General features: G+C 50.2%; 3 protein-coding genes across 12 annotated transcripts in view; 1 reads left to right on the top strand and 2 right to left on the bottom strand.

Annotated features, from left to right (window-relative positions):
* Window positions 1–1,341: 1,341 nt before the first annotated feature.
* On the bottom strand, window positions 1,342–6,619 carry LOC135230419 (uncharacterized). The gene is made up of 4 exons (XM_064279679.1): window positions 6,539–6,619; window positions 3,845–4,801; window positions 1,768–3,777; window positions 1,342–1,593 (listed from the first exon to the last, which is right to left on the bottom strand). Exons 1-4 carry the CDS (start codon window positions 6,617–6,619, stop codon window positions 1,342–1,344), a joined length of 3,300 nt encoding a protein of 1,099 aa, XP_064135749.1.
* A 467-nt stretch (window positions 6,620–7,086) lies between these two features.
* On the bottom strand, window positions 7,087–19,211 carry FASTKD3 (FAST kinase domains 3). Of its 3 annotated transcripts, XM_010588061.3 has the most exons (8): window positions 19,109–19,183; window positions 18,381–18,443; window positions 16,009–17,473; window positions 15,264–15,349; window positions 10,158–10,332; window positions 8,938–9,007; window positions 8,499–8,613; window positions 7,087–7,493 (listed from the first exon to the last, which is right to left on the bottom strand). In XM_010588061.3, exons 3-8 carry the CDS (start codon window positions 17,444–17,446, stop codon window positions 7,395–7,397), a joined length of 1,983 nt encoding a protein of 660 aa, XP_010586363.2. In that variant the 5' UTR covers window positions 17,447–17,473; window positions 18,381–18,443; window positions 19,109–19,183; the 3' UTR covers window positions 7,087–7,394. The 3 variants fall into 3 exon arrangements, 2 of the variants coding, with proteins under 2 accessions (XP_010586363.2, XP_003407994.3); XM_003407946.4 differs by lacking the exon at window positions 18,381–18,443 and having other exon boundaries at window positions 19,109–19,211; XR_002785101.2 differs by lacking the exon at window positions 7,087–7,493 and having other exon boundaries at window positions 8,562–8,613; window positions 8,938–9,124; window positions 19,109–19,190.
* A 59-nt stretch (window positions 19,212–19,270) lies between these two features.
* MTRR (5-methyltetrahydrofolate-homocysteine methyltransferase reductase) overlaps window positions 19,271–27,694 on the top strand; it is a 47,727-nt gene continuing 39,303 nt past the window's right edge. Inside the window, exons 1-2 of one of the 8 annotated variants that reach the window (XM_023545372.2) lie at window positions 19,271–19,354; window positions 23,255–23,418. In XM_023545372.2, the coding sequence (XP_023401140.1) occupies window positions 23,290–23,418 (129 nt within the window). In that variant the 5' untranslated portion in view covers window positions 19,271–19,354; window positions 23,255–23,289. Of the gene's footprint in view, window positions 19,355–19,543; window positions 19,565–23,254; window positions 23,419–27,694 lie in introns of those variants that run through there. The other 7 variants (XM_023545371.2, XM_023545374.2, XM_023545376.2 and 4 more) reach the window with 7 other exon arrangements.

Raw genomic sequence — 27,694 nt, 5'->3', positions numbered from 1 at the left:
GTACCCAATGAATATGGTCTTTGCCCTTGATTCCTGAGATAATAATCCCTAAAACCTTGGAATTTCTATAATGGTGTAAGTGCCCTTGACAAGATTTCTAGGCCTGACAGGTTATGCCAGAAGGGTGGCTCTGGGTGGGGGGCTGGCCAGGCTGGAGAGCCCCACCTCGTGATGACATGACCAGACAAACCCATCTCGTGATCACCTCATGATATCAACCGACCTCAGGGGAGAGGGGATGGGGTTTGCATAACGTAATGAGGATCCCCGTAAACGCCCTGGACACGGAAGCTCCAGGGGCTTCCTGGTTGGTGAAAGACACTGATGCATGGGGAAGGGAGCACCTCCTTTGGGACACGGAAGCTCCAGGGGCTTCCTGGTTGGTGAAAGACACTGATGCGTGGGGAAGGGAGCACTTCCTTTGGGACATGGAAGCTCCACATTGGGAACACTCCGAGACCTTCCCCTGTGCGGCTCTTCATTTGTTTCCTTTCTCCTACGATAAAACCGTAATTATAAATACAGCATTTTCTGTGAGCTCTGAGTCATGCAAGTGAGCTGCCGAGCCCAGGGAGAAGTGGGAGCCAGCAGGTCAGAAGTGAAGGGGCTGGGAACCCCCAAGCTTACGGATGGTGTCTTTGGGTAGTAGAGGGAACTCCCAAGTGACTAGCCAGCAGGTCAGAAGTCAGGGTGTTTTGTGGACCCCTAAGGCAGTGGTTTTCTTTTTAAGCTTGTGGCGCAGTGGGAAGCTTGTGTCTGGCATCTGAGGTCTCAGGCTGACCCCGAAGTGGGGTAAACCCTGTGAGTGCTGACCTCACTGCTCTGGGTGGTTAGGGTCAGGGGATGAAGTGCTTTGTGGGCAGCTGGTGGCAGAACTAAGCAGAGAAATAAAGACTGGGAATTTTGATGTATGTTGATTATTTTCCTCTCAGAGGTGACAGAAAAAGTGGATTTGACATTTGATTATTTCCATACACTATGACATACTCAAAAACAATATGAAATATTATTGTACCAGTAGCCATCAGCCTGGAGATGTAATTGCAACAAGCATGTGAACATCGATTCTGCCTCTAGGGCAGACACCGCCTCCGCCGTGTGAGGACTGAGTTTACACGGGGCGGACACCGCCTCGGCCGTGTGAGGACTCGGTTTACACCGGGCGGACGCCGCCTCGGCCGTGTGAGGACTCGGTTTACACCGGGCGGACGCTGCCTCGGCCGTGTGAGGACTCGGTTTACACGGGGCGGACACCGCCTCGGCCGTGTGAGGACTCGGTTTACTCGGGGCGGACACCGCCTCGGCCCTGTGAGGACTCCGTTTACACGGGGCGGACGCCGCCTAAGCCGTGTGAGGACTCCGTTTACACGGGGTGGACGCCGCCTCGGCCGTGTGAGGACTCGGTTTACACTGGGCGGACGCCGCCTCGGCCGTGTGAGGACTCGGTTTACACTGGGCGGACACCGCCTCGGCCGTGTGAGGACTCGGTTTACTCGGGGCGGACACCGCCTCGGCCGTGTGAGGACTCGGTTTACTCGGGGCGGACACCGCCTCGGCCCTGTGAGGACTCCGTTTACACGGGGCGGACGCCGCCTAAGCCGTGTGAGGACTCCGTTTACACGGGGTGGACGCCGCCTCGGCCGTGTGAGGACTCGGTTTACACGGGGCGGACACCGCCTCGGCCGTGTGAGGACTCGGTTTACTCGGGGCGGACACCGCCTCGGCCCTGTGAGGACTCCGTTTACACGGGGCGGACGCCGCCTAAGCCGTGTGAGGACTCCGTTTACACGGGGTGGACGCCGCCTCGGCCGTGTGAGGACTCGGTTTACACTGGGCGGACGCCGCCTCGGCCGTGTGAGGACTCGGTTTACACGGGGCGGACACCGCCTCGGCCGTGTGAGGACTCGGTTTACTCGGGGCGGACACCGCCTCGGCCGTGTGAGGACTCGGTTTACTCGGGGCGGACACCGCCTCGGCCGTGTGGCGACTCGGTTTACAAGGGGCAGACACCGCCTCGGCCGTGTGGCGACTCGGTTTACAAGGGGCGGACACCGCCTCGGCCGTGTGGGGACTCGGTTTACTCGGGGCGGACACCGCCTCGGCCGTGTGGGGACTCGGTTTACTCGGGGCGGACACCGCCTCGGCCGTGTGAGGACTCGGTTTACTCGGGGCGGACACCGCCTCGGCCGTGTGGGGACTCCGTGTACACGGGGCGGACACCGCCTCGGCCGTGCGAGGACTCGGTTTACACGCGGCGGACACCGCCTCGGCCGTGTGAGGACTCCGTTTACACGGGGCGGACGCCGCCTCGGCCGTGTGGGGACTCGGTTTACTCGGGGCGGACACCGCCTCGGCCGTGTGGGGACTCCGTTTACACGGGGCGGACGCCGCCTCGGCCGTGTGAGGACTCGGTTTACACCGGGCGGACACCGCCTCGGCCGTGTGGGGACTCCGTTTACACGGGGCGGACACCGCCTCGGCCGTGTGAGGACTCGGTTTACACGGGGCGGACACCGCCTCGGCCGTGTGGGGACTCCGTTTACACGGGGCGGACACCGCCTCGGCCGCGTGAGGACTCGGTTTACACGGGGCGGACACCGCCTCGGCCGTGTGAGGACTCGGTTTACACCGGGCGGACACCGCCTCGGCCGTGTGAGGACTCCGTTTACACGGGGCGGACACCGCCTCGGCCGTGTGGGGACTCGGTTTACTCGGGGCGGACACCGCCTCGGCCGCGTGAGGACTCGGTTTACAAGGGGCGGACACCGCCTCGGCCGGGTGGGGACTCCGTTTACACGGGGCGGACACCGCCTCGGCCGTGTGAGGACTCGGTTTACTCGGGGCGGACACCGCCTCGGCCGTGTGGGGACTCCGTTTACCTGGGGCGGACACCGCCTCGGCCGTGTGGGGACTCCGTTTACACGGGGCGGACACCGCCTCGGCCGTGTGGGGACTCGGTTTACACGGGGCGGACACCGCCTCGGCCGTGTGAGGACTCCGTTTACACGGGGCGGACGCCGCCTCGGCCGTGTGAGGACTCTGTTTACTCGGGGCGGACACCGCCTCGGCCGTGTGGGGACTCCGTTTACACGGGGCGGACGCCGCCTCGGCCGTGTGAGGACTCGGTTTACACCGGGCGGACGCCGCCTGGGCCGTGTGGGGACTCCGTTTACACGGGGCGGACACCGCCTCGGCCGTGTGAGGACTCGGTTTACACGGGGCGGACACCGCCTCGGCCGCGTGGGGACTCCGTTTACACGGGGCGGACACCGCCTCGGCCGCGTGAGGACTCGGTTTACACCGGGCGGACACCGCCTCGGCCGCGTGAGGACTCGGTTTACACGGGGCGGACGCCGCCTCGGCCGTGTGGGGACTCGGTTTACACCGGGCGGACACCGCCTCGGCCGTGTGGGGACTCCGTTTACACGGGGCGGACACCGCCTCGGCCGTGTGAGGACTCGGTTTACACGGGGCGGACACCGCCTCGGCCGTGTGGGGACTCCGTTTACACGGGGCGGACACCGCCTCGGCCGTGTGAGGACTCGGTTTACACGCGGCGGACACCGCCTCGGCCGTGTGAGGACTCGGTTTACAAGGGGCGGACACCGCCTCGGCCGCGTGAGGACTCGGTTTACAAGGGGCGGACACCGCCTCGGCCGGGTGGGGACTCCGTTTACAAGGGGCGGACACCGCCTCGGCCGGGTGAGGACTCGGTTTACACCGGGCGGACGCCGCCTCGGCCGTGTGGGGACTCGGTTTACACCGGGCGGACGCCGCCTCGCCGTGTGAGGACTCGGTTTACTTGGGGCGGACACCGCCTCGGCCGTGTGAGGACTCGGTTTACACGGGGCGGACGCCGCCTCGCCGTGTGAGGACTCGGTTTACTTGGGGCGGACACCGCCTCGGCCGTGTGAGGACTCGGTTTACTCGGGGCGGACGCCGCCTCGGCCGTGTGAGGACTCGGTTTACACTGGGCGGACACCGCCTCGGCCGTGTGAGGACTCGGTTTACACTGGGCGGACGCCGCCTCGGCCGTGTGGGGACTCGGTTTACAAGGGGCGGACACCGCCTCGGCCGTGTGAGGACTCGGTTTACTCGGGGCGGACACCGCCTCGGCCGTGTGAGGACTCGGTTTACTCGGGGCGGACACCGCCTCGGCCGTGTGGGGACTCGGTTTACAAGGGGCGGACACCGCCTCGGCCGTGTGAGGACTCGGTTTACTCGGGGCGGACACCGCCTCGGCCGTGTGAGGACTCGGTTTACACGGGGCGGACACCGCCTCGGCCGTGTGGGGACTCGGTTTACAAGGGGCGGACACCGCCTCGGCCGTGTGGGGACTCCGTTTACACGGGGCGGACACCGCCTCGGCCGTGTGGGGACTCGGTTTACACGGGGCGGACGCCGCCTCGGCCGTGTGGGGACTCGGTTTACACGGGGCGGACGCCGCCTCGGCCGTGTGGGGACTCGGTTTACAAGGGGCGGACACCGCCTCGGCTGGGTGAGGACTCCGTTTACACGGGGCGGACACCGCCTCGGCCGTGTGGGGACTCGGTTTACAAGGGGCGGACACCGCCTCGGCTGGGTGAGGACTCCGTTTACACGGGGCGGACACTGCCTCGGCCGTGTGAGGACTCGGTTTACTCGGGGCGGACACCGTCTCGGCCGGGTGAGGACTCCGTTTACACGGGGCGGACACTGCCTCGGCCGTGTGAGGACTCGGTTTACTCGGGGCGGACACCGCCTCGGCCGTGTGAGGACTCGGTTTACACGGGGCGGACACCGCCTCGGCCGTGTGGGGACTCTGTGAACACGGGCTTGGCTTTGGGACTTGGCAGAGCTGTCCAATGCACTCCACCTGGTGAAGCCAGCAAACTTGTATCCCTTTGGAGCCTAATTAATCCTCACTCCACGCACAGGCACATTTCAGGATTCAGATTCATTTTAAACAGTCAGGGTTAGGGCTAGCCTCCCTTCCCAGGGCTTCCCTGCAGGCCCTATGCTTCCAGGCGGTGATGGTGCTTTTCTACCCACAGGACTCTGCACTCTTCCTTCTAAACTCCAGCTCACAAACCGCTCCAAGCAGCAGCCTCCCACCTCTCACCTGGCAGGCCTGAAGTTTCCAGCACTCCCAGGGTCGCCCATGCTTAGGAGCAAGTGGGCACCTGGCTGAGCTGTCTGCTCCCTCACCTGCTTCCTCTCACAACCCTAGACCCCTGGGCAGGCTCTTTCCTCTCACCTAGCACATACTTAGCCTGTGCCTGGCACTGGGGTTGTCTGATTCTCACCTCTCAGCTCTGGTGTCAGCCTTGCCTGCCACTGGAGTTGTCTGATTCTCACCTCTCAGCTCCAGTGCTCAGCTTTGCCTGCTGCTGGAGTTGTCTGATTCTCACCTCTCAGCTCTGGTGTCAGCCTTGCCTGCCACTGGAGTTGTCTGATTCTCACCTCTCAGCTCTGGCACTCAGCCTTGCCTACTGCTGGAGTTGTCTGATGAAGTGAGGAGGAAGAGGCCAGAGGCTCAAAGGGGACGAAACCCGAATGTAGAGGGAGAACCGTCTGATTCTGGTGAGGGCGAGAAGAAAGGCTATGAAGGAGGTGGAGCCCTGATAGTAGAGAAGGTGGGGGAAGAGCCTTGTAGGCTGGATTGCACTTCACGGCACTTACACCTGGCCGCCCTTGCCTGTCGGCGTGGCTATTTAATCAGCTAGGCTGGTTTGCTCACCCCACACACTCGGGATTTCTTTTCTCACTGGAGGATGAGCTCAGTAATGGGGACGCAAGGTCAGCGAGGAGCAGTAATGGAGCTGGACGGAGGGAATGGATTTACAGGACTCAGAACACAACCCTGGACTCGATTTTGACACGAAAATCCTCAGAAAAGGGCTTCTGAGACAGACATGATCCAGAGATCTTAGACCCAAGTCAAGGATGCTTGTATGAGGGGCTGTGACCCAGAGGTGAGTGGTGTGAGACCCTCGAGGCCGAGCCTCTGGCCAGCAGCAGGTCACCTGGGAATGGCAGGTCAGAGCCTGTTGTGAACCTCATATTCAGTCTCTACTTATCTCCAGGCCTCTTCCTTCTCTGACTGAAGCAGCAGACACTTTCAAAGTCCCTTAGGGCTCTGCCAGTCTGTTTCCTATTCTAAAAAGACCCAGAGGTAGTGAAGCACAGCATGACGGCATGGAATTCAGGCCGTACCAGCTGACCTGTGCTGTGCTTACTTTGGGCTGGGTACTCTTCTAAGTGTCTCCTACATATTAGCTCACTTAACTCTCACCTCAACCCCACTAAGGACACAGAGCTAGCCGGTGGTGGAGCTGCAGCCAAGCGCAGGCTGCAGGGTTCCTGGACTATGGCGTGTGCTGTACTGCTTCTCAGGACAGATGTCAATCTCCCATTCACCACCTGTGAGGAATGAGATCTGGGGCAGGGCATTTATCCTCTCTGAGCTGGTCCATTACCCTGCAAGAACCGGGAGCAATACCCAAATAAGAAGGCAGGTGAGAATCGCACACGCACTATGTCACGGTCGGCTCAGTACAGGCTTAGCATGGCGTGCGTAATAAACGGCAGCTGCTTCCTTGTTCAGGGTCACAGGACTAGGTGGTGATAGAACCCACATCCCTGACCTGAGCCCCTTCTACTACCTGGGAATCCCGACCTGATCCTAAGGGGACAGTGAAGAGTCCGCAATGAACTAAATACAACTCGCATCCGATTCTCCCTCTAATCAGCGCCCGCTCGCCATAAAAAAAAACCCTACGTTGTTTTTTTTACTTCTTTGTACCTGTATTTTTAAAAAGAAGAAAGTCCCCAAGCTAGTATCAATTTTTTCTTTTTTTTTTAACTAAAGGGCTATTTCTGCATAATCCTGTGATTATACTTTTATATCCAAAGCATTGCTGTCGGTTTCTCATGGCTCCTTCTCAGCATACATCATACATTACTTCCACTAACAAAATGCGGAATAAGAAAATGGCGGGGAAATGCCCCCTCGTCTGCACAAGAGGCAGAAACAAAGGTCTCTAAGAGAGCACGCTATTTTCATTTTGCAGATAATTATTCCAAGATGAAAAATTTAAAAACAAGTTTATGCATTACATTCCTTTATTGCACTTGATCCATTCTGTTTGATGTATAAAAAACAAGTATCTATGATTCTGTATTGAAGTTCATTTTAAACCGCCCACTGATACATGGTGTACACAGCATAAGGAAGACCACAGGCCCTCCTGTTCACCTAGGGCCTGCACACAGCCTCTCCACAGTCCTAACGAGTTTTTTCCATAAGGATAATTCTGCCAAATGGCAAATTCACATATTCTTCTCTTTATGTGAGTCCCATAAAAACACAAGTTCTTTCATTATCTGAGTTTTGATGTCTGTATTCCTTCTTGTTACCATTGAACCCCAGTGTTTTGAGAAAACAGTTTTCTTTGTAAATATTCCACCAATTCAAGTCTTGATTTTAACATCTCAGTCTCATGATAGGGGATCTATTAGGGAAGGGAAAAAAGGGCTATTATCCTTCACAATCTGTAATGACCTTGTTTTTCTGTGAACTTGTTCCCCACCCTCCCAGCCTTATAACAGAGTGGTAGCTCCCCAAGGGCAAGTTCATGTCTATCTTATCCACCCTGTATCCCAGCACTCAGAACGGTGCCTGGCATATGACGCGGACTCAGTATTTGCTGAATGAAGAAGTGGGCTATCTAAATACAATTCAAACGTGAACACTGTCCTTGAGAAGCTTACAAATTAGTTGTCAAAAGAACATATACAATAAATACAAACAGTAAACGTTAGTGTGAAGCAGCCTGTGCCAGGATCATCAGGGCGCCAGCACCCAGAGGGAGCTGGTGTTTTAGGTGAGGGTGATGGGACAAGCCTGGGGCTGCGTGCTGATGAAGGGACCGATCGCAGATACTCAGGTGGGACACAGCTTGGTGGTGGAAGCACCATAGGCAAGAGAAGGCAGTGGGCTTGGTGGAAGGGAAGAGACCACTCAGCCTGGAGCAGAGGGGCTAGAAGATGGGTGTGTGTCCGGCACAAACCATGAAGAGCTGTGAACGTTACCATGTAGAGGAGGCTTCACTTTATCCCGTGAGCAGTAAAGAGGTGATGAAGGTTTCTGAGCACACGCTGACGTGATTCAAGTCTTAGGGAGATTAATGTTGGGATGAGCGAGATGGACAGTCATTAAATCAGGGAGAAATTAACGCAAAGCAGATACTCCAATAATGTTAAACTGCTAAAAGCAGCGTGAAGCACAGTTTATGGAGAACACAGGCACGCCCCACTTTTGGAAAACCAAGAATCTGAAAATTCTCTATGTCTAAAGAAAACACTAAGCATTCTGAAATGCCTAATTAGCAAAGTTGATATATACAAGTGTAAGATTCTTGGTCCACTGGGCTGGCAGACCATCTACTACCTTGGAGGAAGTCAGTCTGAATTAGGGATTTACTTCTGGAAAAAAAAAGAAGCAGGTGACACTATACCTGAACAACTTCATAACCAAGTAGCCGTAGGTGTCTTTGTTTAATGGCTTCTTTTCCGAGTAAGTTTGTGCCATTAAAACAAAATCTTTTTGGACCGTCAATGCACAGTGCTACCCTGAAACATCCAAAAGAAAAAAAAAAAAGCTTAATTTTTAAAACAATCAAAATATTTACATATTTTTACTTGCCAAAGTTTATTTGGAACTGGGCTAGTCCTATGTGCCGATTCCATTTTCAAATAAATAATGTGTTATAATCTATTAAAAAATATACTCAACGTTGATGTTTAGAAAAACTGCAAAGAATTTCCAAAAATTCTATGTTGAAAAGTAGTGTTTTAATTTCCAGAATTATGCTTTTTTACCTTTCAAAGAAAAAAAGATCATTGCTTATTAACCTCAAACAAGTTTTATAATGTGAAAACCACAGTTTTCTTTACCTTTTATGGGCATCGTCATCAGCAGTAAATGGTAATACAAATCCTTCTTCATCTAACTTAATTTCAACATCTGGCAAGAGAAGAAAGGGAAAAATCTTCCTGTGATACCCTCACAAATACTGTCTTCCTTTACTCCTTTGCTCTGTATCAGTTTCTTCCAAATTGCATTTATCAATATGGCTGAAGGCTGCAAAGTAATGACCATAACCAAAGAAGGGTGAGAATTTAACCAGCTGTACGATTAACCAAGTCAGCCTGAAATTAAGGAGGCTCAACCAGACTAAAACAAGCAACGGGGTTCTAGGTTATCTTCTGTTTAACAGGAACTACTCTCTCTCTTTCTCCTTACAAACAGCAGGCTCCTTCAGAGGACCACCAGTCACCAAAAGTTTAAGCAAAATTAGACATTTATGCATCCCACAGAGCTCATCACCTGTGTTCCAGGAAGCGGTAAGGCACCCTGCATCTGAACACATGGTCCATGGTGGGGGGAGACTCCCCTTCCTTCCCGTCGGGTGTTCTGCCATTCCTTTGTAAAGACAGCCCGTTACAGGAGAGGTGTGCAGTGTGACCACTGAGCCTATGGAACTCTTAAGTCCTCTTTGAGACCGTTTTCTTTTACTCATCAATTAGAAAAACCTGTATGGGAGGACCTGGCCTCTCCAGTCAGCACTGCCCAGTAGGCCTTTCATGATGATGGGAATGCTTCTATCTGGGCTAATATGGTAGCCGCTGACCACACACGGCTACTGAGCATGTGCAGTGTGTGACTAAGGAAGTGAATTTTGAATTTAATTTAATTTAAATAGCCCCGAGTTTTTTTTTTTTTATTAGTAGCCACTATAGTGGACAACACAACCTAGATTATAAACAGTAACATTTACTAAGCACTAATTATGAGCTCTTAGTATGATTATGTATTATCTCATTTAGTACTTACAACTCTTTGAAGTAGATAGTCTTCTTACTCATTTTACAGATGAGGAAGCAGGGAGAAAAATATCAAACACACTGGTCAACATTCTGCTACTATGTGGCAAGCTGGGATTCAAACCCAGACAGTTGTGACCCTAGTGCCCACGAGTCTTATCTGCCTTCAGGAGAGGGGATATTCCATTTTGTATTTCAGAGACCTTCTATGGGCTAGTAAGTTCCATATAGATCTCAAAAGGGGACAGGACTGCTGAGATCCAGGAAACAACAAACTCCCTACTGCTTACCTATCGTATAACAATAGGGTGTCAACACTTTTGAAGCAAAATATGGTCTCGCTCCTAGAAGGTCAAGCAGTCCAATCATCACAGATTTATAAAGTTGAAAATCCACAGGGGTTTCCAGGGAACAGCACGGAGTAAGGAACGATTTCACCTGATATTTAGGAAGAAGCCTGGGACCCTAAAAATTGCACGTACAAATGTGAGAAAGATGAGTAAGGTACAAAATCAGGGAATAGATAGAAGGTAATGAGGTCCTTGGGTATAAAAGATACGAAATTACATTATAGGCTTGATAGTCTTCCACAACTCAGGACAGGTATCTTTCTTGAAATAATAATGCAGAATACTCTTATTATAGGTTAAGTCTAAGAGATCAAAGTTTCTTTTAAATGTGTTTTAAAAGTAGTCACTGGTCACCATAAAAAATAAATATTACTGCAATGCTATCATGGTTCCAGAAACATATCTGTAACTCTTAGAATTGCCTTAAGGACCTTAAGGATGCCCAACTAAATTTTTAATAAAGGAAACTATGATAAAAGTGACATTTCAATTCAAGGAGAAGGTGACAGCTATGCAGGCAAATTGCTTATCCATCTGGAAAAGAACAAAGTTAAACTCCTATCAGATACCACAAATGATAATAAATCCAAGGCAGATTAAAAATCTGAGTAAGGAAAACTGTTTTTTTTTAATTAATAAAATATATGTACTGTTGTTAGGTGCTGTTGGGTCGGTTCTGACTCACAGCAACCCTGGGTACGACAGAAGGAAACACTGCCCCGTCTTGCACCATCCTCACACTCGTTATGCTTCAGACCATTGTTGTAGCCACGGTGTCAATCCATCTCGTTAAGGGTCTTCCTCTTTTTCACCGACCCTCCACTTTACCAAGCACAATGTCCTTCCCCAGAGACTGATCCCTCTGGATAACATGTCCACAGCATGTGAGATGAAGTCTTGCCATCCTTGCTTCCATTAAGCATTCTGGCTGTACTTCTTCCAAGACAGATTTGTTTGTTCTTCTGGCAGTCCACGGTATATTTGATATTCTTCGCCAACACCATAATTCAAAGGCATTGATTCGTCTTCTGTCTTCCTTATTCACTGTCCAGCTTTTGTATGCATAGGAGGCGACTGAAAACACCACGGCTTGGGTCAGGCGCACCTTAGTCTTCAAGGTGACATCTTTGCTTTAAAGAGGTCTTTTGCTACAGATTTGCCCAGTGCAATGTGTCTTTTGATTTCTTCACTGCAGCTTTGATGGGTGTTGATTGTGGATGCAAGTAAAATGAAATCCTTGACAACCTCAATCCTTTCTCCATTAATCATGGTGTTGCTCATTGGTCCAGTAGTGAGGATTTTTATTTTATGTTGAGGTGTAATCTATACTGAACGCTGTAGTCTTTGATATTCACCGATAAGTGCTCCAAGTCTCTTCACTTTCAGCAAGCGAGGTTGTACCATCTGTGTATCACAGGTTGTTAACGAATCTCCCAATAGCCCTCATACTGCATTCTTTTTCACATAGTCCAGCTTCTCTCATTATCATCAGATACCCCTAAATGTGATGCAGATTTAAGTATGGAGGGCCAGTCAGGGGAGGACCAAGCCTGGTGATGCTATTTCTCATCACAGACAAGGTGTGCAGTAGTTAGGAGAATCAATCTTGAAAGTACTTATACAGAAAGTTCACCTCCGCCTGAACTAAACCCTACCAGGTAAGGCAACATTTCCAGGTTGGATTAAAACGTACTCAGAAATGACTTAGGGTTTGGTCATTCCAGAGAGTCACAGTTTTACATCAAACAGAAGAAACGATGCATTTGAAACAGATGAAGACCCTCAGTGAGCTGGACTGACACAGTGGCTGCAACAACGGGCACACGGTGAGGACGGCGCAGGGCCAGGCAGTGTTTTGTTCTTTTGTACACAGGGTCACTCTGGTGGTTGAGGTTGTGTGTCGACTTGGCTGGGCCACGATCCTCAGTGATTTGACAGTCATACGATGGTGTGATCACTTCCGTGATGAGATTTGATATTATGTGATCACCTCTATGATGAGCAGCCCATCAGCTGAGAGGGCGTTTCCTTGGGCGTGTGGGCTGCATCAAATGAAAGTGGGTATTCTGGCAAGGCTTGTGGCTTTTGCTCGTTCCGGATCCTGCAGCTGGCGCCTGCTCACCTGATCTCCGGTTCTTGGGACTTGAGCTAGCAGCTTACCTGTGGGCTTGCCTGCCGATCTTTGGGATCACAGATTGATGGGTCCCAGAGATCAGCAGGCAAGACTGCAGCTAAGCTGCTAGCTCAAGTCCCAAGAGCCGGAGATCAGGTGAACAGGAGACCCTGGTGGCACAGTGGTGAAGAGCTATGCCTGCTAACCAAAAGGTCAGCAGCTTGAATCCACTAGGTGCTCCTTGGAAACTGTACGGGGCAGTTCTACTCTGTCCCACAGGGTTGCTACGAATTGAAATCGACTCGAGAGCAATGGGTTTGGTTTTTTGGTTTTGATCTTCTCAGCCTGTGAACAAGAGCCCTGCCCTCTGACCTGCTGATCCTGGGTCCATCAGCCTCTGTGGCTACATTCATCAGGAGAAACCTGACCCACGGACTTGGGATGTTCCAACCTCTACAACCGTGTGAGCCATTTCCTTGAAGCATATATATATTTATATGTTTTACTGGTTTTGCTTCTCTAGAGAACCCAGCCAAAGACAGTCACTATGAGTCAGAATTGACTCGATAGCACCAAACAACTACATACCTAACAGCTATCAGGGTGCAAAAACTAAAACCCTCACAGCGAATCTAGGAATACTAAGACTCCTATATTATACCCTCAGCACTTGACAGAACCGTCTAAGAAATCTCATATAGCAAGAAATTGGTTTTACAAGTGCAAGAATACAGGCATGGGGTGAATTTATCACTGAAAAGGCTATTTTGTGGCAATCATCGAGTAAAAGGAGCTCTGATGGTGCAGTGGTTAAGCACTCCGCTGCTAACTGAAAGGTTGGCAGTTCAAACCCACCAGCTGCTCCGTGAGACAAAGATGTGGCAGTCTGCTTACGTAAAGATTACGGCCTTGGAAACTCTATGGGGCAGTTCCACTCTGTCCTATGGGGTTACTATGAGTTGGAATTGACTAGCCAGCAGTAGGTATCAAGTAAATGAAACTTTTACTTTTTAATGACATTATTGAGATAGGTCGAAAGAGAAGGAACTTAGAACCTACAGACTGGGAAAAATTTTTGGCTACAACATATCTGATAAGGGTCTAATCTTTAATATCTATAATATACTGTAATACCGCAACAACAAAAAGACAAACAATCCAATTAAAAAATGGGCAAAAGATATGAACAGAAACTTCACCAAAGACAACATTTAGATGGCTAACAGACACATGAGGAAATGCTCATGATCATTAGCCATTAGAGAAATGCAAACTGAAACTACAATGAGATATCATCTTACCCCAACGAGGCTGGCACTAATCCAAAAAACACAAAATAACAAATGTTGGAGAGATTGGAAATCTTATGCAGTGCTGGTGGGAATGTAAAATGCTACAACCACTTTGGAAAATGATTTGACACTTCCTTAAAAACTAGAAATAAAAATACCATATGATACAGCAATCCCACTCCTAGGAACATACCCAAGAGAAATAAGAGCTGTCACACGAATAGACATACGCACACTCATGTTCACTACAGCACTATTCATGATAGCAAAAAGATGGAAACAACCTAAATGCCCGTTAATAAACGAATGGATAAACAAATTATGGTACACACACACAAAAGAGTACTACGCAATGATAAAGAACAATGATGAATCCATGAAATACCTCACAACATGCATGAATCTGAAGGGCATTATGCTGAGTGAAATTACTCACAGATGGACAACGGTTGTATGAGATCACTATTGTAAGAACTTAGAAATAAGCATTCTTTGATGGTTATGAAGGTAGAGAGGGAGGGAGGGGGAAATCACGAACTAGACAGTAGACAATCAACTTCAGTGAAGGCAAAGACAGCACACAACCCAGGGGAAGTCAGTACAACTGGACCAAAGCAAAAGCTAAAAAGTGTCCTGGACACATCCAAACACTTGAGAGACAGAGTAGCTGGTGCTGGTGCTGGGGACCATAGTTTTGGGGAACATATAGGTCAACTGGCATAACAAAGTTTATTAGGAAAATGGTTTGCATTCCATTTTGGTGAGTGGCGTCTAGGGTCTTAAAAGCTTGCGAATGGCCATTTAAGATACATCAGTTGGTCCCATCCCACCTGCAGCAAAGGAGAATGAAGAAAACCAAAGACACAAGGAAAATATTAGCCCAAATGACTAAAGGATCCCATGAACCACAGACTCCATCAGCCTGAGATCAGAAAAACTAGATGGTGCCCAACTACCACCCTGCTACCACCAATGACAGCCCTGACAAGGAACACAACACAGTCCTGCACAGAGCAGGAGAGAAATGTAGAACAGAACTCAAATTCACATTAAAAGACCAGACGTACTGGTCTGACAGAGACTAGAGGAACCTCTAAAACTATGGCCCCCAAACACATTGTTAACCCAGGATGGAAATCATTCCTGAAGCTCACTCTTCAAGACAAAGATGAGACAGGACTATAAAACAAAAAACAATACATGTGAGGAAAGTGCTTCTTTGTTTGATCAGATACATGAGACCAAGTGTGGGCAGCTCCTGTCCAAAAGCAGGATGAGAAGACAGGAAGGGACAGGAACTGGACAAACGGACACCGGGAATCTGGGGGGGAAAGGGGAAGGGTGCTGTCACATTGTGGGGATTGCAACTAATTCATGTAACAATACGTGTATAAATTTTTGTATGAGAAATTAACTCGAGCTGTACACTTTCACCTAAAGCACAATAAAAAAGAAATACATGGCACGGGCAGAAAGTGCTACAGAATGCCGATTTTTCCCTCCCTGCATCTTAATTTCCTCAATTATTAACAATCTACACGTTAGACACAGATTTATAATTTTCTAAAAAAAAAAAAAGAGAGAGAGAGAGAGAACTTAAAAGATTTCACGGGGGGGCCAAAGAAAACTTTTTTTTTTTACCTTATAGAAGGGGCATTCTAGGATGGAGGTTAGGGAAAGCTGTGTCAGTTGTGCCCGACTCAACCTGTCCAAATAGGGCTCTTGACCTGAAATAAAAAGCACCCAAGTCACGGCTGAGTTTGAGCTGCGGTATGCACAGTGAGAGGACATCGTGTACGTGCACCATGAATCCAGCCGCTCCAGAAATCATGTATTTTTATGGGATACTAGGAAATAAGCTTGTTAGAACTAATTATGCCCTTATTTGTCACCAATGAAATCTCACTTTGACTTCTAAGAACCCAAGACCCGAACTACAGAATATAACCTAAAGTGACAAAATATGTTAGTGGAATTACAAATTTCCCAAAACTATGGAGATTCAGAAATTTGATGTATTTGGGTGGCCCTGAATGAAGATGAACAATGCCATCCTCTGGGGGGGCATCGGGGTAGGGGGGTGACAGGTGCTCTCTCATCAAAGACTGTAACGTGACGGTGGGTATCACCACACCGCCGCACCATGTGCCCATAAGGACGTGGCAGCCCCGCAGCTAGGGAAGCAGTCAGTCCGCCCGAACCACCTTCCTCCCTCTGCACGATGTCCTCGCGGTCTTTGACCTGCGAGACCTGCGCTTACAGCGTCTGCCACTTCACATCTTCCTCCAAACTGTTTTGCAAGAGAAATAAAGGCAAAGGGGCAGACTTCGAAACATTACAAGCCCAAATGTTAATTTTTCCCTCTCACAAGTTACAACCGACTCACCCTGCAGCTGTTGAAGGAAATAAGGGCTAAAAATTTTTGCCATAAAGTTGACGGGATGGCGTTCAATAAGCGAACATGAATGGAGGAGTTTCAATAGCATCTTGGGTGGGAAGTGACTGAAGTGAGTGAACAGCGTGTTTTCTAGCTTCCTAAATAACGCAGGGGCGTTTGGCGGCAAGTAATTGAGTTTGCCAAATGGTTCAATTAACTCAGAAATCTGACAAGGTGAAAATTTTTCTGACTGGCAAACAAAACTTTCTGCCACTGCATTCAAGATGGGTTTTGAAAGAATCAGTTTTGTACTGCAGTACTTGGTGATTTTGCTGACCACCTCAGGTTTCAAAGCCAGACAAAGCGCGGGTACGTGTTGCTCAAGGGCTTTCATGAAAAATCTGTCGTTGTGCCCAAAGTATATGAAAGCCTCTAAGACATTGCCCAGCTCTTCACTAGTGAAACGGGGGATGTGCCTCACTGCATACTTGCCCAGCTTTATCACCAGAGGAAGCGCCTGGGTTTGATCGAGAGTCACTAGGGCACTGAGTAACTGACTTATGGACTTAGGACTCAGGCTGTAAACAACCGACAGAGAGAGCCTGTTTATCTTACTCAGAAACGTCTGGTATTGGTCCACTTTTTCAGGACATGCCTGGAGTATTCTATAAAGGGCCATGATATCCTCTGGGGAAAATTTTTCCAATTCTTCACCTTGCAGTTGACCTATAATCTGTTCGAGCATCACACAGCTTGGATCCCGCAATTTAATCAGACTTTCCCCAAGAATACAAAGATGGTGGACTTCCAGGCCGCCCTTTTGGAGACGGTTCTGGCATTCTGCCACTAGGTTCTCTAACAAGCTACCCTGAGGATCTACACGTGCCAGAGTCAGGGCCTGCACAGCTGTCACCAAAGCAGCGTTGGTCAGATTTGGAGATTCCCGTTCACACCGAAAGCATAAAGCCTTGAAGACGTGATTCTCCAGGATTTCTTCTGGCAGCCTTCCAGTGCCATCTTTCTTTTCTACTTCCCAGATCCTCTGTAAAGCTCCTGCTGCCCCAGCATCAGGCAGCGTTTCCAGGGTGCCTACAAAACTCAGCACTTCTTCCGATGAACTGAAGTCATTTAGCCTCCTGTAAAACACCTGTTCGTCCATGTGTTTAATGTTTTGTTCAAGCCTGTCCCAGTCGTGCACTCGAGAAGATGCTGGTTGGCCAACTGGCTGAGGCTCATTTCCGTTTTCAGAATGGAAGTTTTTACAACAGGCGTGATGGGACCTGACCCTGGAGGGGGCTGGTTGTAGTGAAAAGAACCAGTAGCAGGGATGCTCCCTGAATGCCTTGTGGAAATGGCTCACAGGCTGACTCTTCAGAGCGGCCAGGGCTCCCTGTATCCGGAAATCACACAAGTGAGAAAGGTTCCTCCGCAGAGTGACTAAAGCCATGTCGCCAGGTTCTCAATGCCTCTTGATCTATAACAAAATTAAAGGAAAAAAAACACGGTCAAAGACATTGAGAACGTGATTCCACTCAACATCAGTGTCCACGAAACTAAGGCTGAGTACCAAAAAAAAAAAAAAAAAGTGGTTAATAAAAATCCCACTGAAATAGAAGACCAGGAGGGCAGGGTCTCTATATCCCAGAGCCTAGAAAAATGGCTTTCATTTGCCAGGCACTGTTGCCAGTGCTAGAGCAGAAGGCTTGCACTTGACTACTGACCGAAAGGTCAGCGCTCTGAACCACCCCGCAGAAGAAAGGCCTGGTGGCCTGCTGCTGTAAAGACTGCAGCCAAGAAGACCCCATGGAGCAGCTCCGCTCTGTGACACATGGGGCTGCTGGGAGTCCGAACTGACTCCACAGCCAGGCGTGAGGGCTTCATGAGCGTGAATTAGCCCTCCACACAACACAGCGAACGAGGCCCTTCCATTCTTGTTTCACCAGTGAGCCTAGCGCAGCACAGACAAGTTATTTTGCCAAGCTGACACCGCTCGCCTAAGTGCTGGGATTCAAAATGAGGCTATCCAGCTCTTGACCAACAGTAAAAATTAGCGTTGAGTTGATTTTGACTCATAGCGACCCCATGTGACAGAGCAGAACTGCCCCATAGACTTTCCTAAGATGTAATCTTTATAAGAGCAGATAGCCAGGTCTTTCTTCCCCACAGCCACTGGGTGGGTTCAAACCTCCAACCTTTCCCTTAGCAGCCAAGCACTTAACCACTGCACCACCAGGGCTCTCTCTTGACAACACCCCCTAAATATTGGTTGAAAAAAAGAACTGCATTTAGGTAAAAGTAAATCTACTAGAAAATGGCAACGTTAAATGGTCTCATTCCAGACAGGCGGAAGCAAGGCATGCCTAAAGAAAGCATCTACCGACCTGAGGTGCGGACTTCTCCTCGGAGTTGGGATTGGATTAGGACTGAGGAAGGTCGAGATCAGGCTTTGAAAATGGAAAAAACAACAAGAGCAATGAGGGGGGAAGTGGGGGCCATCTGGCCAGAATTGAGCCCCCTCTGGAAATCTGGGAGAGAAGTCTGCAGAACACAGGGAGGGGAGTCCTGTACCCCCACACCCACGGCCCCCTGGGAGCGGGTGGGCCCGGGACCTCGGACCTGGGACCCTGCACCCACATCCAGGCACCCGTACACCCGGCGCCCCCACACCCACGGGCCCCTGGGAGTGGGTGGGCCCCGGACTCTGCACCCACGTCCGGGCACCCGTACACCCGGCGCCCCCACACCCACGGGCCCCTGGGAGCGGGTGGACCCCGGACCCTGCACCCACGTCCGGGCACCCGTACACCCGGCGCCCCCACACCCACGGGCCCCTGGGAGCGGGTGGACCCCGGACCCTGCACCCACGTCCGGACACCCGTACACCTGGCGCCCCCACACCCACGGGCCCCTGGGAGCGGGTGGACCCCGGACCCTGCACCCACGTCCGGGCACCCGTACACCTGGCGCCCACACACCCTCACGCCTACACCCGACGCCCCCAAACCCACGGCCCCAACACCGGGTCCACCGTGAGCTGCGCTGGGGCCCGGAGCCGCGCCCGAGGAGAGCTGACGGCAGAGCCCCGAGCCCGCAGCCGGCCGATACCTACCTGGCCCGGCTCCCGGGTGACAAGCGCTGCGTGGGCTCCGCGCGCGACCGCGGCGAGCTTCCGGGCATGCGCGGAGAAGGTCGTCCGGGCACCGCCCCCACGCCCAGCACGCTGTGATTGGCTTCGGCTCCCCGGGCCGAGTTTCCTATTGGTCCGGGCACAGAGCATGCGCGCTTCGAGAGCCTTCCGGGCGGGCCACACACAAGTAAGGGCCTCCGGGGGCAGGTGAGGGCGCTCGGCGGGCAGGTGAGGGCGCTCGGCGGGCAGGTGGGGCCGCTCGGCGGGCAGGTGAGGGCGCTCGGCGGGCAGGTGAGGGCGCTCGGCGGGCAGGTGGGGCCGCTCGGCGGGCAGGTGAGGGCGCTCGGCGGGCAGGTGAGGGCGCTCGGCGGGCAGGTGAGGGCGCTCGGCGGGCAGGTGGGGCCGCTCGGCGGGCAGGTGAGGGCGCTCGGCGGGCAGGTGGGGCCGCTCGGCGAGCAGGTGAGCCCCTCGGCGCCGTTCCCGGCCTGGTTCTCGCCCCGTCGGGCTCCGGAGTAGGCCGGTCCGAGATCCCCGTCTCCCCGTGTCCCCCGCCTGGGGCCTCCCCGCCCCGCCGCGTCGTTTGTTTCTTTTAGAAGTGCGAGCCTGCAACGTTGAGAGGCGAGCGCCCCTCCTCCTCGGCGGGCGTCCTTCCTCCTATGGCATCTATCCCTCCTTCTGTGGCGTCTGTCCCTCCTCCTACCGCGTGTGTCCTTCCTTCCGCGTGCTTTTCAGGACTTGAGTAAATGCACATCGGGGGCGCGGGGAACTGGGGGTGTCTGGAAGGTGCGTGCCCTGGAAACTCTGGAATGTTCCTGACAAGCCTTGGTGACTCCTGCCCCACTGACTCTCCGTGTGACCTGGGGCCGGCCAGTCCCAGAGAAACCTGAGAGGAACTACCTTCTTTACAAGGTGGTTGCAGGGGCTAAGGAGGCTCCCCTCGGTGGTGCAAGAGGTTAAGCACTTTGCTTGCTACTCACCAAAAGGTTGTTCGTTCCTGTCTACCTAGAGGCTCCTCACGAGAAAGGCCTGGGTGTCTGTCCCCTTAAGGGTAAGTACTAAGCTGCCAAGCTGAAAGGTCTGCGGTTCAAACCCGACACCTCTCCTTGGATAAAATGCCTGGACATCTCCTCTCCTAAGGATTCCAGCCTAGGAAACCCCAAGGGGCAGCTCTGCTGTGTCCCGTGGGGTTGCTGTGAGTTGGTATTGAGAGGACAGCACCCAAGAACATTATTTTCGAAAGGTCACAGCCATTGAAAACCCTGTGGAGCACAGTTCTACTCTGCACTCGTGGGGTTGCCCTAAGTCAGAATCCACTCTAAGGTTTGGTTTTGTAGGAATTAAGGATTAAGCTCTACAATTAATGGGAATTCCGGAACACTTAATTGTGCTCATGAGGAACCTTTACATAGATCAAGAGGCAGTTGTTCGGACAGAACAAGGGGCTACTGATTGGTTTAAAGTCAGGAAAGGTGTGCGTCAGGTTTGTATTCTTTAACCATACCTAAATTAATTAAATAAATAAATAAAAATATAAAAAATAAATAATTTTTTTATTTTTATTCAATGTGTATGCTGAGCAAAAAACACGAGAAGCTGGACTATATGAAAAAGAACGGGGTATCAGGTTTGGGGGAAGACTTATTAACAATCTGCATTATGGAGATGACACAATCTTGCTTGCTGAAAGTGAAGAGGACTTGAAGCACTTGCTAATGAAGATCAAAGACTACAACCTTCAGTATGGATTGCACCTCAATATAAAGAAAACAAAAATCCTTACAACTGGACCAATGAGCAACATCATGATAAATGGAGAAAAGATCGAAGTTGTCAAGGATTTCATTTTACTTGGATCCATAATCAACACCCGTGGAAGCAGCAGTCAAGAAATCAAAAGACACGTTGCATTGGGCAGATCAGCTGCAAAGGACCTCTTTAAAGTGTTGAAAAGCAAAGCTGTCACCCTGAAGACTAAGGTGCACCTGAGCCAAGCCATTGTATTTTCAATCACATCATATGCATGTGAAAGCTGGACAATGAATAAGGAAGACCAAAGAAGAATTGACGCCTTTGAATTGTGGTGTTGGTGAAGAATATTGAATATACCGTAGACTGCCAAAAGAATGAACAAATCTGTCTTGGAAGAAGTACGGCCAGAATGCTCCTTAGAGGCAAGGATGGTGAGACTGCATCTTACATACTTTGGACATGTTGTCAGGAGGGATCATTCCCTGGAGAAGGACATCATGCTTGGCAAAGTACAGGGTCAGCGGAAAAGAGGAAGACCCTCAACGAGGTGGATTGACACAGTGGCTGCAACAATGGCCTCAGGTATAACAATGATTGTAAGGATGGCGCAGGACCGGGCGATGTCTCCTTCTGTTGTGCATAGGGTTGCTCTGGGTTGGAACCGACTCGACGATGGCACCTAACAACAACAAGGATTAATCCTCTAAAGTGTCTGGAACATAGGTTGGCTCCTAGGAAGTGTTCAGTGTTACCTAAAGTAATAAGCGATGGGGTTTTCATGTTGACGTTTCTGCAGTACTTGGTCGCTTCTGTGTGTGTGGTGTCTTCATGTTGTTCTTTGCTGTTTGCTCGTCCATTTGTTTATCTTATTGAGCGCGTACTGTGTGCCAGGAGCTGTTGTGGCCCATAAGGGTAGCCTGCACTTTTACTTTTTATCTTGTTACCTAACAATTATTTTATCTGTTAATTTCTTTATGGTGTAATTTGTTCTTAGGTATAATTGGCCGGGAAAAAGAAAAAAATTGCTCTCAAGTCGATTCCAAGGCATAGCAACCTTATAGGACAGAGTAGAGCTGCTCCATTGGGTTTCCGAGGAGTGGCTGGTGGATTCGAACTGCGTATCTTTTGGTTAGCAGCTGAGCTCTTAGCCGCTACTGGGGGGCATAAACTGTTGGTTGCCCATTTGTCAAAAGCCAAAATTTGGGTTTGGGTTTCAGTTTAATCGTTTAATCTGTCAAAACTAACAGTCCCAAGGTTTAGGCATAGTGAGTGAGTATTGGCAAAAGTCTGTGAGTGACTATTATTTTGCTCCTGGTTACTTTTTCGGGAAAAAACTTACTAGGTGCCCTCAAGTCAGTTCCAACTCATAGCCGCCCTATGCACAACAGAACGAAAGGCTGCCCGGTCCTGCGCCATCCTCACAATCGTTGCAGCCACTGTGTCAGGCCATCTTGTTGAGGAAAAACGTGAACTAGTAAAATGTTTGACTGGATCGGAAATGTATATACGTGTATATAAATGTGTACCTATACACATGCTTGTATGTGTGACATTTAATCAAATAACAAATGAGAGTTTTGCTTCAATTAACTTTGGTTCTGTGATTAGTTTATTTAGCACTAGCATCAAGAGAAACCAAGAATCATACAATTTTAATTGTAGGAATTTTTACTCTTCTCTTTTTTTAAAAAAAGAAAAAGATATCTCAGATTTAGTGAGCACTGCTATGGTCCAGGTATTGTTTCAAGCGCTGGTCACGTATTACGTCACTTGTCGGGTGGGTTCCATCTGCATTTTGAGCACAGTGCAGCTGAGGCACGGATCAGTGAAGTAGCTCGCCTAAAAGTATAGCTGTGAGCAGCAGAAGGTCGCTTCAGATCCAGGTAGTCTAACCCCAGAATGTGGTTCTGGACCGTGGAGTTTAATCCCTGTATCCTCCCTAGTTTGATGAATTCACCTTTCTAGACTCGTTTAGAATCGATGCTAACAAACGCGTTTAGAGAGGCCGTTTCTATCATATGCAGAGATTGTTGCAGTCTTTGTTAAAGGTGGTTGTTGGTTGCTGTTTTGTCGACTGTGACTCACGGCGACCCAATGTGTCAGAGTAGAAGTGTTCCACAGGGTTTTCAAGGCTGTGCTTTTTCAGAAGCAAATCACCAGGCTTTTCTTCCCAGGTGCCTCTGGGTGGATTCTAACCACCAGCTTTTGGCTCACATCCGAGGGCTTTGACCACTGTGCCACCAGGGCTCCTGCTACCCAGGGACCAGTTGTTAAAGATTATGAGGGACCTAATACCTGCGGCTGTTACTACTTCGTTGAAAAGGGAGTCCCTTTTTCCCCTCCTTTAGTGTTTTTTTCCCCTCCTTTTGTGGTTTTCAGTGCAGCTGTCGCAGCCACAGCGTGTGTCTTGCAGGATGAGGAGGTTTTTGTTACTGTACGCCACACAGCAAGGACAGGCAAAAGCCATAGCGGAAGAAATCTGTGAGCAGGCGGCCGCACGCGGGTTCTCGGCAGACCTTCACTGCATCAGTGAGTCCCACAAGGTAGGAGCTGCTACCCTGGGGAGTCTCTGTCTCATGCTCTGAAAACGAGGTGACCTGTGCAACGTGCGACAGTGAGAGCACCACAGCGCTTTTCTTAAAATAGCCCAGAACTTATCAGCTATATTGTCAGGTTTCTGCTAGCTTTTTATTACATAAAAATGTACGTTGGAATTAGGTGAAACATTCTAAAAAACCAAAGCAAGGAATATTGCTTGGTTTACTATGAATTGAAGTAGCGTATGTGTGTGTTATCTCACGGGGAGACTCTGAGAGCAAGTGAGGTGTGTGTGAAAGCACTGCAGCGCCAGGGCTGTGTGTGTACATGTCCCTCGTATGTTCTCCCAAAAGGAACAGCTCGTTAGAGTTCCACCAAGTGAAAGTCTGCCTACCTTCTTGCCCTGGTTATGTGGTACTGCTGTAACAGAAATACCACAGGTGGGTGGCTTAACAAAGACAAGTTTATTCTCTCAGTCTCGGAGGTTACATGTCCAAATTCAGGGTGCCAGCTCCGGGAGAAGGCTTTCTCTCTGTGTCAACTCTGGAGGAGGGTCCTCATCATCAGTCTTCCCCTGGACTTCTCCGTGTAGGAAACTCAGGTCCAGAGGATGCGCTGTGCTCCCAGCACTGCTTTGGTGGTGGTATGAGGTCCCCGTCTCTCTGTTCACTTCTCCCTTTTATATCGCAAAAGAGATTGGCTTGCGACACAATCTAGTCTTGTAGATCTGATCAATATAAGTGTTGCTGATCATCTCGTTAACGTCATATTGATAGGATTTACAACACATGGGAAATCACATCAGATGGCAAAATGCTGGGCAGTCACACAATACTGGGAATCATGGCCTTGCCAAGTTGATGCACATATTTTGGGGGATACGATTCAATTCATGACACTTCTTTTTTGAAATAGAACTTAAAGTAGAAGTGTAAGGGTCTGAGGAGACTCAGCTTCTTAAGGTTAGGGACTAGTCGTACTCTAGTTCAGGTTTTGCAAAAGTTTCTACCTGAGGGTACCCAGGCTCTAACAGTTCTGTATTCTCCTTCTAGTTATCCAGATTGACACCTCCAGATTTACTGTTCCAGACAATTCAGGCTGTAACAGATACGATGTGCTAACCACTGAGTTGTGAGAAACTATCCTGCCAGCACCACTCACTCAGTTGTGGGGCTTATATTAGCTTTACCCAAAGAATTTGGTCTTAGTCCTAGGTTCCTGAGAGATGACTCTAAGCCTTTGTCTTTGAAGAGAGGAGCCCTAGTGGGGTGCAGTGGTTAAGAGCTACTGTGGCTAACCAAAAGGTCAGCAGTTTGAATCCACCAGCCGCTCCTTGGAAACCCTGTAGGGTAGTTCTACTCTGTCCTATAGAGTTGCTGTGAGTTGGAATTGACCCTGCCTCAGCGGGTTTGGTTTTTGAGTTTTGTTGTCTAAGAGGCCTCCAGGCCACACTCGAGGGTTTGTGCTGGTGAGGTGGGGCTGGCCTGACCAGAGAGACCAGCAAGTGACCTGGTATTAGCTGACCTCAGGAAAGGTGGGAGGATCCAGTAACCATGACTACCTAATGGGTCCCCAGTAAAGGCTCTGGACACGAAGCTCCTGGGCTTCCTGGTCTGTGGAAGACATTGGTGCTCGTGGTGCTCACGGGATGGTAGTATGTCCCTTTTTGGGACATAGAAGCTGTACAGTGAGAACCTTCCCAGACCTCACCGTACGTGTCTGTTTGTACTTTGTTTTCATACAGTGAGTTCTGTGAGTTGTTCCAGCAAATTATCGAACCCATTGGAGTAGTGTGAGTCAGCAAATCAGAAGTGAGGGAGGCTAGGAACCCCTCAGCTTATGGCTGGTATCCTGAGGCAGCAGAGGGAACCCTCAGGTTTGTAGCCAGTGGGTCAGAAGTGAAGGAGTCCAGGGGCGGGACTTGAGCTTGTAGTCAGCAAACTGAAGGGGTAGAGAGAAAAACCTAAATCTGTAGCCAATAAGTCAGATGCAAGGGACGCCCTGGAGAACTCAGATTTACGAATGGTGTCTGAAGTCTTGGACTTCCTCGGCAGTCTAGAGGACTGTGTCCTTTAACTTGTGAGCTGTGACCCAGCTCCAGGTGCTTAGGGTCCAAGGCAGCTGGTGTCTGAACAGAAGGGACAGAAAAGCGGAGGTTTTGATTAGGTTGATGATTATTGACTCCTCAGTTTGAATCAGAAAAAGCAGATTTGATTCTTACCTCCGCACGCTTCCACAGTCTTCTCTCTCCTGTCCCAGAGTTAGTTCAGAAGGCTAGACTGTCCACAGCACAGGTGAATTGTAAACCCAGCTCAAGGAAGGAGACCCAGGGAAGTTTCCTTAGGCGCATTGCGTGGATGACTCCAGGTGAACTCAGTTACACAAAAGGGGATGGCCCGAGGACAGCACAGTGACCCATAGGCAGGCTGTATCATTACCCCGCAGTAACTTTAATTTACACTGTGGGAGCCAGATGATGGGACATAACCCGAATCCGTCAATCCCAAGCAAACAAATCCATTGGCATCGTAAAAGTGGCCCAGACTTAGCCCCTGAGGCTGACCTCACCAGCTAGCTGAGCACCATTAGAAAGTGACATGTGTGATGGGTTTCTAAGGCATGTTGGTCATGCGCTTGGCCCTCCTCAGCCACTGGTCTCTCTACTTGTTCATGATCTCTGTCTCAGCAGATAGGTCTCTGCTTTCTAGCCCACGGTAATCCTATTTACTTACACAAATTCTGTGTAGACCCTAATACGCAACTTCTGTAGTGTCCTGTAAGCATGTTGCCTGGTAAAAGGTGGGCTGAAATCCCTGTCTGTTGTATCAGCATGAAAAATCAGATGAATTCCATGGAGCCATGTTGAGTGATGCTCCAGAGCAGCAGAGCTTGTGGGGTCATAAATAGAAGCAGTGAACCCGTCTGTTTGAAATATGTGAATTTAGGAGAGAGTTAGAATGGAGAAGCTTGGTTTATAAGACTTGGCAGCACCAGTGGTCTCATTTACAGTTGACACTTAGCTCTCTGGAACCCTCAGGGAGTTAGGGAGCCGTCGTCCAGAGCCAGGTTCCTGATGGTGAGGATTACCGTGTCTCGTTTCCCAGCCCGAAGCCCTGTGCCGCACGCAGGACAGGCGACCAGCCTTGCTGGGTTTTTGTATTTTGCTGAAGATTCCAGAGGTGTTTTGTTTTCAGTGCTCTGTTCTTTGCCGGAATATCCTATTGGTTGTTCCATTCTTGTCTGGCCATTTTAATCCTGATCACCTGGTTACCTGTGCTTTTTTAGTTTTATTCATTTGATTGTTGTTGAGAGTGTACACAGTAAAACATACACCAGTTAACTGTTTCTGCACGTGCGATTTAGTGACCATTCTCACCGTCCTTTTCCGAGTTGTTCCTACCCCGTTAACATAAACTCACTGCCCCTTAAGGTTCCTATCACGCCTCCCCAGTCGCTATTGTCAGTTTGATTCCAGATAAACCAAACCCAAACCCAGTGCCGTGGAGTCGATCCCGAGTCACAGCGACCCCACAGGACAGAGTGGGACGGCCCCACAGAGTTTCCAAGGAGCACCTGGCGGATTCGAACCGCTGACCCTTTGGTTAGCAGCTGTAGCACTGAACTCTACTGTGCCACCAGGGTTTCCTGATTCCAGATAGGTAGTACTTAAATGACCATAATTCTCAAGGAAGGCTTTTTTTTCTTTTTAACTAGTTAAGCTAAGTTATTGTTTGGTTTTAAAAAGACTTCAGGGGATGTCTTTGGTTTAAGGTTTAAAGATTATCTCAAGGCAGTAATTTGAGGCATTCGTTCAGCCTACATGGCTCTAGGAAGTCTGGATTCCGTGGGAATTTAAAATTCTATCCTGCACTCTCCCCCTTTTGATCAAGATTCTTCCACAGTTTGTGTCTTTTTTAAAAAAACCTCTTTGCTGCCTGTTTTCCTTTGTGATGGGAAGATATTCCCGCTGACGCAGCCGTTTTCCTCACGACAGCTCGCCGTAATGCATAGTCACTGGCTCTTTGCCGGGCTCTGTGGTGTTGGGGGCTTCTTCAGTGACTGTTTCTCCCCTTCTGAAGACTGGGCTGGTTTTATGGCTGGGGCAGTAGGTTTGTCTGGTTGTCTCTGGTGTCCAAACTGCCCCACAGGTCCAAGTGTGTCGAAAGCTGGGTTTTGCCACTTTGATAGCACCAGAAGTGGCCTTACACGTTAGCATCCAGGGTAATAGTTGACTGAAGATACAGCTCCAAATAGTTGGTTTATCAGTCCCTTCTCTGTCTG

Source organism: Loxodonta africana, chromosome 2 (assembly GCF_030014295.1).
Source record: "Loxodonta africana isolate mLoxAfr1 chromosome 2, mLoxAfr1.hap2, whole genome shotgun sequence".
Taxonomy (NCBI): domain Eukaryota; kingdom Metazoa; phylum Chordata; class Mammalia; order Proboscidea; family Elephantidae; genus Loxodonta; species Loxodonta africana.
Note: the sequence above shows the minus strand (reverse complement) of the source record. Positions and strands in the feature narration are given on the sequence as shown.

Coding starts and splice junctions, on each gene's coding strand:
- LOC135230419 (XM_064279679.1), bottom strand. CDS start 6,619: ATGTGGGTTCTATCACCACCTAGTCCTGTGACCCTGAACAAGGAAGCA. Junction 4,802..6,538: donor ACGCACGCCATGCTAAGCCT/GTACTGAGCCGA, acceptor CCGTGTTCACAG/AGTCCCCACACGGCCGAGGC. Junction 3,778..3,844: donor CGAGGCGGCGTCCGCCCCGT/GTAAACCGAGTC, acceptor TCACACGGCGAG/GCGGCGTCCGCCCGGTGTAA.
- FASTKD3 (XM_003407946.4), bottom strand. CDS start 17,446: ATGGCTTTAGTCACTCTGCGGAGGAACCTTTCTCACTTGTGTGATTTC. Junction 10,333..15,263: donor TAGAATGCCCCTTCTATAAG/GTAAAAAAAAAA, acceptor TGCAATTTTTAG/GGTCCCAGGCTTCTTCCTAA. Junction 9,008..10,157: donor ACCCTATTGTTATACGATAG/GTAAGCAGTAGG, acceptor TTCTCTTGCCAG/ATGTTGAAATTAAGTTAGAT.